Raw genomic sequence first — 9,395 nt, forward strand, 5'->3', positions numbered from 1 at the left:
CTGACATGTACTTACGACGGTTGCAGCGTCCCGGGGTCACATGATCCCCTTTTGTGACCTTCTGACAAGCAGTCAGTGGGGAAGCCAGGTTAAGTAACTGAACAGCTGCATTGATTCGCTTAACCATTGTAAGAAAAGTAATACATTGGGGCAAAACTCACTTAACAACTATCTTACTTAGCAACAGAAATGTTGGGCTCATTTTGGGGTCGTAAGTCAAGGGCTTCCTTTTTGAGGGGATGAATAAAAATAGAACTTATTAATTACTCTGATATGCTTCAGCCAGTTCCAGAGGCCCAATGCTAAAGCCTCTGGCTGTGCACCCTAACCCAGCCCAAGACTTTTCCCAGACAGGAGACGGCGTAAACGATGCCCCCGCTTTGAAGAAGGCAGAGATTGGAATTGCCATGGGGTCCGGCACGGCCGTGGCGAAGACGGCCTCTGAAATGGTGCTGGCGGACGACAATTTCTCCACCATCGTAGCCGCTGTGGAGGAAGGCCGGGCCATCTATAACAACATGAAGCAATTTATTCGCTACCTCATCTCCTCCAACGTTGGAGAAGTGGTCTGGTAAGTAACCTGGGCATTTGCAACTAGGAGCAGAGCAAGGGCTGAGTTCATCCTGGCCGCCATTGCAGGTATCTGTCACACCCTCTGGAAAGAGAGAAGGTGGGCACGGGCCAAACTGGGGCATCGTTTCCGGGTCTTGAGAACAGGCCAATCTAGATGGATAACTAGATCCCAAGGTAGCCTAAAGTGGGGGGGGCGGGGCGGGGGGGGCTGTTTCAGCATCTAAAACAGGAGTGCCCAACCTTGACCATTTTAAGGCTTGTAACCTTGCAACTTTATTACAAAATTTTACTTGCAGCCCATCTTGTTTCAAAGCTGCTCTGGGCTGAGTGGGGAATTCTGGAGGTTGAAGTCCACAGTTGCCAAGGTTGGACAAGCCTTATCTAGAAATGAAAGAAGGGAACCCAGAGATCTCTCTCTGTTGGGGACACTTCACCACCTCAGGCAGAGTTCAAGCACTCCTTCCCGCTGACCGCTTGCTCACTTCTGAGAGCGGGAAGCTGCTGATCCTTGCGGTTTGAACTCTCAGCATCGTAGCTTAAGACACTCGTTGGCATTAAGATGGCTTAACCTCTCTTCTTCCTCCTCCTCCTCCTCCTCCTCCTCCTCCGGTAGCATCTTCCTGACCGCTGCTCTGGGCTTCCCGGAAGCTCTAATCCCTGTCCAGCTCTTATGGGTGAACCTTGTGACCGACGGACTTCCTGCCACCGCCCTGGGCTTCAACCCGCCCGATCTGGATATCATGAGCAAGCCACCTCGTAACCCCAAAGAGCCCCTAATCTCAGGATGGCTCTTCTTCCGCTACTTGGCGATTGGATGTGAGTGTTTTGCTCGAGTGCCAGGCAACTAGAGAGAGCCCAGCTGTTCCCTTTCCCCTTAATTCGGCATTTTTTTCAGTCTTGGCCACCTGAAGATGGGCGGACTTCAGTTTCCAAATTAGGACCTAAGCGTGCAGAACAAAAGCAGGGGGAAACCCGGGAAGCCGCTGTCCGTTGCTGGGCTGGCTGTTAACCTAGTGGCACGAGACCTAACGTGCTTTTTCTTCTCTTCAAGGTTACGTCGGAGCTGCCACTGTGGGCGCTGCAGCTTGGTGGTTCATAGCTGCTGACGGGGGCCCGAGAATTACCTACTACCAGCTGGTATTTCTGTCTTGATATTTTTGGAAACTTGTCTTCAAAACAAAGCTTAGCGGGGTGGGTGGGTGGGTTGCAGTCTGCCTACCTGGCATGTCACAGGAAGAGGGCCTCCAAAATCTTATTAAAAACTTATCTGCAAGTATCGCAGAAAATCCTCTTATTCATCCAAGGAGTCCCTGCTTCACAATAATAATCTGATTAGAAACTCTGGTGTGTTTTTTAAAAAAAACAAAGAAAGCATTGGTCTTAGCGGTGTTGTGCCATTGAGGGTGCTTTGATGAATTTGAGATAGAGAAAAGAGCAAATTGGCCCAGTGTTTGTTTGCGTTTGTTTGTTTTTTGTTGAGATTAATATTGCCTTCTGCTGTTTTTCAGAGTCATTTCCTGCAGTGCAAAGAGGACAATCCAGAGTTTGAAGGGGTCAACTGTGTGGTGTTTGAGTCTCCCTATCCTATGACCATGGCCCTCTCTGTCTTGGTCACAATCGAGATGTGCAACGCCCTCAACAGGTTAGGATGTCTGAAATGAGGAAGAGATCTCTTCTTCCTCCCTTTCCTTCTCCTTCCATCCCCCTCTTCCTTCTTCCATCTCCTCTGATGTTGAGGCCAGAATGTACTTATTCACCCACACTGAGGCCAGAGAGGGTGGGATAGGGATTGAAGAAAGCAGCAAGCAGCTCCTTTGGAAAGTCGCAATAATTCAAGCTGTCTTCTTCCCCTTCCCCTTAATGAGCCCTCCAGAGGGATTGAGCTGGAATCCCTGCAGCTCCATTCCCACGAGCTCTGCAGCCCATCTTTTCTTTTCTTTTTTTCAGCCTTTCAGAGAACCAGTCCTTGCTAAGGATGCCTCCATGGGAGAACGTCTGGCTCCTAGGATCCATTTGCTTGTCCATGTCTCTTCACTTCCTCATCCTTTATGTAGAGCCATTGCCAGTAAGTCCCTGCAACTCACACTTGGGGGTGGGGGGTGGGCAGGATGGGAAGCCCGGCTTGCTAAATCACGGAGAGAGTTAGCCTTCTTTCCCAGTTGCTCTCTGCAGAAACTAAAGCAAACCGTGTCTCCTAACGAGCACATTACCTGCTCATGTGGCACCGTACAAGCCAGCTTTAGTCTACTGCTCCAAAGACTGAAGGCCTGCATCCCATTCAAGGGTGAAGGAAAAGCAGGGACCCATTCTGTCTTCCTCTGATTCTGGCAGGGCAGGGGTTGGCAACCTCGGCTCTTTTATGACTCATGGACTTCAACTCCATGATTTCAACTAGCTATGCTGACTCAGGAATTCTGGGAGTTGAAGTCCATGAGTCATAAAAGAGCCGAGATTGCCTACCCCTGGGCTTAGGGCATGTTTCTCAACTTCAGCAACTTTTAAGATGGATGGACTTCAATTCCCAGCATTCCCCAACCATCACAGGATGGGAGTTGAAATCCATCCACCCAAAAGTTGCCAAGATTGAGGACAGTTAACCTGGTGAATTCTGGGACTTGGAGCCCGTCCTTCTTAAAGTTGCCAAGATTGAGAGACAAATGTTGACCTAACGAACTCTGGAAGTTGAAGGCCACACATTCTTAAAGATCCGGCTCCTGACCCTTGCCTTCTCTTTCCCCAGCTGATTTTCCAGATCACCCCGCTGAACGTGACCCAGTGGCTGATGGTGCTTAAGTTGTCCTTGCCGGTGATCCTGCTAGACGAGACTCTTAAGTTTGTGGCGCGTACTTACCTAGAGCCGGGTAAAGATAGTATGCCACCTGCCACCAAACCACGTCCTTTGTCTGCATGTACCGAGGGGATCTCCTGGCCGTTTGTGCTGCTGACCTTGCCGTTGGTGATTTGGCTTTATAGCACAGACACTAACTTTAGTGACATGTTGTTTTCTTGACCTGAAGTCCTGTAGTGGCAGCTTGGCAGTCAGAGAAATGTTTAACTTAAAAAAAAAAAAAACCAAAACACAAAAATTGATTTTTTTAATTGTTCCAAGCAATTTGTCTTATTCTGCTGAATTTTCACATGAACATGTTTGCCGGTGACTGAGGTTTCCATATTCTAGACTCTGGGTTTTTCCTCTTTTTTTCTTTTTTCCTTTTTCTTTCCCCTCACCCCTGTGGGTGGGGGAGAGGACCCCTCTTCTCCCCCTCCCCACTTTTATACACAAACTAGGGTGTCCATCGACATGTACAGAGAAATTAAACACTATTTTATGCAAATATTTTTTGTAGAGGAGACGCATGTACAGTGTTCTGTTTCATTGTTAACTCATCCTTCTAAAACAACAGCGCTGGGGGGAGGCAGGGATAATATTTTGAGAAAAACCTTGATGGGTAGCAGATTTTAGGGAATGAGTGTTGTGGGGATGTTATTCTCCCTTAAACCAGAAGCATGCAAATTCTTCATGTCTGCTGCATGGTTGAACATCTAATCCTAATTTGTCATTCAGTTGGATGTTTTCTGCACTGGACAGACCAGACCGCTACCTCAATTCTTTTTCCCTTCCTTCCTTTATTCCTCTTTGTTTGTTTGTTTCGTTTCATTTGCCACATGGTTATCCTTTCGATTTCAGACGCATCTTGTTTACGCTTCTGTCCTTCTTAAGAGGTACCTTGCTGATCTTGCCGGTGCAGAAAGCGCCATTTTGAGAGGCATTCCGCTAAAATTAGGTGGTGGGGTTTTGATTTTTTTTTTGTTCGTTTGTTTCTATCCCCGACATATGTAGAGGTTTTTGTTTTGTTTTGTTTTTTTAAAAAAATCAAAAAAAGCAGAAACAAAACTATTTATTTAAATATGTATTTTTACTGTAACAACATTGTTTCATCAGCATTGCCCATTTTGGGAAGGGATGGGAGAGGAACAGAAGAAAGGGGGATCTGGATGGACTTTAAGCAAACAGCTCCAAAAAAAGAGAGAGAGAGAGAGAGAATAAATTTTTTTAAAATCAAGACCATTTTGTTGTTTTGCATTTCATTTCTAACCTAAGAGACTCTTAAATTCCATTTTAATTCTTGCATCAGGTCTTTTTTTTCCCCCTCCCCTCCCTTGTTACATTACTGTTTGATTGGGACATTTACAACCAAGCCTGGAAATAAACCACTCGGGGTTGTTTTTTTTTAAATTTTATTTTAAAGAGCTGGATTTTTCTCTGGGGATGTTTCTTTTCGGTTAGGCCTCTAATTCTGCGTGCCACCTTGTCGAGGTACCATCTGCTGGCCGCATCTTGGGCTGCAGCAAATAAGTAACCTTTTGTGTGTGTGTGTGCGTGCTGTAAAATCTGTAAATATCATGTAACGCAATGAACATATTGTAGAGAACTCTTTTTATTCCCCCACCCGTGGCACTAACCACCATCGTTCTCTTGTGATCAATGTCTGTGCATGATGTCTGTTTATTGCCTCTCCAAACTCAGTCCTGTATTGATACGTAAGTTCATTAACAGTCTAACTGTGTGGTGTTTTTCTCCAATGCCTTCCAACATTTCATCGGCTGAAGTGAGTATCTCTGCCATTCCGATGGTGGTGTGTGCTATGTCTGTAACTGAAAGCGGATAACATGAGAGGCCCGACTGTGCTGTACGCCCTTCCAGAGAACTCAATAAATAAACGCTCATGTTCTCCCCGTTGCAATTTCTCTAGCCTACATTTTCTGCCTTAGCGTAGCCCAAACTCCTTTTTACGTTCCCTGCCTTTCTGCTGATTTAAATCTCGAGAGACTCAAATCAGTTTCCTTTATTCCCAAAATCCTGGGCCCCTTTCAGAACTGGCAGGTGGGACTGCTTTCCCTTCTCGGCTTCTCAAAATATTCGGAGTCCCGAACAGCTAGAGACTCTGGCCTTGCAGGAGCTGATCCTGGAGGATTAACTTGGCTGTGAGGTCGAGGTGCCAGTTGAACCCTCTGCCGTTTGCCCAATGGCACGGGGGGAGGGGGGGCATTGCTTCAGGTCTCCATGGCAGGAGAGCCTGCTGCAGCAACCCCAGGGTGGTGATGTGGTGCCTGAACCCTCTTGTCTCTTGAAGCATAGCTACTTCCTAGGCTTTGCATAGTTGGGAGGGGGGGCATTGCTTCAGGTCTCCATGGCAGGAGAGCCTGCTGCAGCAACCCCAGGGTGGTGATGTGGTGCCTGAACCCTCTTGTCTCTTGAAGCATAGCTACTTCCTAGGCTTTTCATAGTTGGGATCCTCAAGCCCCTCGCTTAAAGTCTGCTATTTTTTTTCCATTTGCACATCCAAGAATGTGAGTTAGATGGCAGTCATTCTTCATTCCCAGGTTAGGCTCGATTTTGCCAATGCCACCCAACCCAGCGCCCTTGCTCCCTCTTCACATGCCTTGGGCCACGAGTGATTCTAAGGATGATCTATTTTTAAAACAAGAGCTGAACTGCCCTGGTCTCCCTTTTCTTTTATTTACACAATACAGCTGTCATCTTAAATCAGCAGAACAGGGCTTGTTGCCGTTTCTAAATGGCTTTGTGTGCAAATTTCAAGCTGCTCAATTTTGAACTTTTCCTTTTTTTTCTTCAGGGACCCTGTCTCTGTGATCATAAAATAACATAGGTCACCCCCAATAAAAGACTTAGCTGCATGCAAGGAGAAAGCAGGAGAGACAAAGCATGCAAAAACAATGCAAATGGTCTTGTGTCCTCACACCTGTCTTGTTGTACATCTTGCACTGCTTAACCATTGGTTCCCTAATCTCTCCTCATGGCTTAGAAGCAAATTTACCCATCGGCAAAAAGACAAAACAACTCCCCCCCCCAAGAACTGGGTACTTTCTGGCACACCCCTTAGCCTACAACACAAGGAAGATTGGAAATGTTTTATTCAGAGGGAATGAATCAAACGGGCACTGCAGAGTAAATCTGATCAAAAGATTTCAGAAAAAAAGAAATAGATCCGATATCTGAAATTATGTTTGCTAAGAAATTTGTTCCAAGGAGTGAAGAGGGAGGCTAAGGCAAAACTTGTCAGATTCCTAACCTCCTGTAACTTAAAAGTTGCTTTTCATTTGAACAAATGCCTCTGAAATTAATAGATTTTTTTTAAAAAAAATAAAACAGAAGAAAGCTTAAACAAGCTAGTCATTTCTGCGTAGCATGATGGCTGGGAAAGTCTTGACATGAAAAAATCAAAATGGTTTAAGACAAAGTTGCGTTGAAAGGCTGTTTGTTAGGATGGGCAAATTGAGTCCTAGGAATCTGGAAATACGAGTGACCTACATGCCAAGGGTGGATGTAGTTTTTCTGGAAGAAAATAGTCATACAGTGCTAGGCAATAGTAGCAATGCTGTTTTAAAGTTGTCTGCGCTTTCAAAGTCCTTAACGTGGCTTACTTTTAAGTAGTGAATATGGATGGATGGATTAGATTCAGTTGACTCCAGATCTTTGGGATTCAACCCTTCCCGAAGGAGAGGGGTTACAAGCCCCCTGCTTGTGCTGCTGCGGTCTCAAAGAGAAGATAACAATTGTGAAGAGTTTTCTCAACTCCACAATTGGCTGTATTCCTGTCTGATCCACTAACCAGCTTGCAGCTTTTGGGTGTATGGAAACCTGCTAATTCTAAATGTCCTCTTAGCTTTTTTTAATTCTTAGTTCTTTTTGCACTAACCTGTATTCCCCTGTTGCATTGTGGGAGGCTATGATCAATTGTCTATCGCCACTAAGTCTTAAAAAGAAAAAGCAATCTTTTGCTTTGATTATACTTTCTTGATCTGTCTTTTATCACTAATGTTTTCTTTTTCTCTTTCTCTTTCTCTTTTTCTCTCTTTTTCCTTTGCAGTGATGCTGGAGTAAATCATTTAGTCCTAAACCAATTGTTGCAGAATTGTAAGATTAATTTTCTTGCATGTGTCTTTAGCAACGCATCTGCTGAAAACATCTGCATGAGTCTTGTACATGGGGAAAAAAAAACCTTTAAAAAGCCTTCCCGAAAGTGAAGGAGGAAAAAAAATTGAACTGCAAACTTGTGTTCTGTGAAGGAAGTGTGTGGTGCTCTTACAACTAAAGTTTATATACAGATCTACCAAAATGTGCACTATAGTTTTTAACTGATAAAACAGACCTCTGCAAAAGATGTTCTGGGAATGCATGAAGACAAGGCTCCCTAAACTGCTGAGCAAGGAATTAGAGTGGTGTCCGGCCAAGTTTTTTCCCTTTTCCATATTTCATTGTGTAAAATGTTATTATCCTTTATAAAATGTACAGTATTAGACTGTCAATGCATGCTTTTCAGTTGTACGTAGCCGATGATTCTCTATTGTATCTTTAAAAAGTTAACAGGTTAAACAGCTCTGTACAATATGCAATTCTATTTATACAGATCATTGATGGATGGTACCTTTCCTGAAATGTTTTAAGAAAACTCTTAAATCTTCAAATTCCATAACTTCAGCTTTTTTTTTAAAGAAAAAGAAAAAAAATCCTGGAGTGTGCAAACACTTCCTTTACACCATAGTCATGTAACTTATTTAAATCTAAAGTTGTAGACCCACGTTCAGTGCAATACACGAGTCGTGATGTATTTTATCTGAACATTTCATTGTGAACCTCGAGGGCTTTCCAGCGCCAGCAAGCAGCAGGTGACCCTGTTTTCCTTCCTTGATTTCTCTCGGATGGATTTCAAACACAAATGGTGGCCCTCGGGAGATCACGTCGACTGGATCCTACCTCGACAGAATTCCACAGGTGAAACGTGGCTGAGGTTTTGCGTGGCTCCCCACTTTGGGAGCCCTTCGGATCCATTTCTAAGATAGCATGTGTGACTTTTTTTTTTAGAAGTTGTAAATAACGTCTGATGGGGCATCACTAGCATCCTGGTTTCGGGTAAAATAAAAACTTATTCTACAGTAACACCCTTTGCCTTTGATGTATTTTCAAGGTCTGGAGTTGATGCTCCTTCCTTTGCAACTTAGCCAGAGAGCATCAGAATCCAAAGAAACATGGAATGTTTAGTTTCCAGTAATCGGAGCTCTTAGGTGGTTTAATATCGTTCCTGTAAGTAGCTTTTTGTGGGACAACTCACTTTTCTTCCAGCCTCAAATGGTGGACCTTTTCACCAGCCAGCCCATTACAGACATTGCAATTTAGTTTTTAAAAAGGTGATGGCTGGAGCTCAAAGAAGTGAATCTTTTGAACTTGGGATTGGCTGCCAGGAAATTGCATCTGCTCTTGAAGAGCATTTAGAAACCAAATTAGCAATGCAACAGTTGTCATTCTGATAGGAAAATAAAAAATGGTAATAGCAAACAAGTCCTTCATTCGTCTGCAAAAGAAAATGCTGGGAGGGGTTTTTTGAGCATTCTTTTATACTCTTGCAATTGGAATTCATATTTTATTGCTTCCAGTTGAGGCATTAATGAATTAGGAGAAATTTTTCTACATGGCATCTGCTCTTAGGAGAAGAAGCTACGGCAAGCATAACTAATTATATTGGGATTTTTACTGGTAATCCTTGGCAGAAAGCATTAGGGGCTTCTAGGCTGGGAATGAAGTGTTATTTTAAGCAATTCCTATAAAAAGATTTGAGCTTCGGTTTCCAGCTTGCAGTCCAAGCTTTAGAGATGGCTGTGTTGCTGTTACTGTAGTTGAGCTAAGGCCAACAATAAACATTTAATCAGTTGAGCCTTGTTTATACTTGCAAATATACTTCAACTTGGAGGGTTATTTTAGAACAGGAAAATTCATTGCAAGCTGTGGTTCCGTCTGACCT

At 44.1% G+C, this 9,395-nt stretch overlaps 1 protein-coding gene across 2 annotated transcripts in view; it reads left to right on the top strand.

Annotated features, from left to right (window-relative positions):
• ATP2A2 (ATPase sarcoplasmic/endoplasmic reticulum Ca2+ transporting 2) overlaps positions 1-8,536 on the top strand; it is a 34,091-nt gene extending 25,555 nt beyond the window's left edge. The window contains exons 15-21 of one of the 2 annotated variants that reach the window (XM_083373202.1): positions 351-571; positions 1,187-1,389; positions 1,625-1,710; positions 2,082-2,215; positions 2,521-2,638; positions 3,314-3,434; positions 7,467-8,536. In XM_083373202.1, the coding sequence (XP_083229328.1) occupies positions 351-571; positions 1,187-1,389; positions 1,625-1,710; positions 2,082-2,215; positions 2,521-2,638; positions 3,314-3,434; positions 7,467-7,480 (897 nt within the window). In that variant the 3' untranslated portion in view covers positions 7,481-8,536. Of the gene's footprint in view, positions 1-350; positions 572-1,186; positions 1,390-1,624; positions 1,711-2,081; positions 2,216-2,520; positions 2,639-3,313; positions 5,307-7,466 lie in introns of those variants that run through there. The other variant, XM_083373201.1, reaches the window with a different exon arrangement.
• The last annotated feature ends 859 nt before the right edge of the window (positions 8,537-9,395 follow it).

This window comes from Vipera ursinii (assembly GCF_947247035.1).
Source record: "Vipera ursinii genome assembly, chromosome: 14".
Lineage (NCBI taxonomy): Eukaryota > Metazoa > Chordata > Lepidosauria > Squamata > Viperidae > Vipera > Vipera ursinii.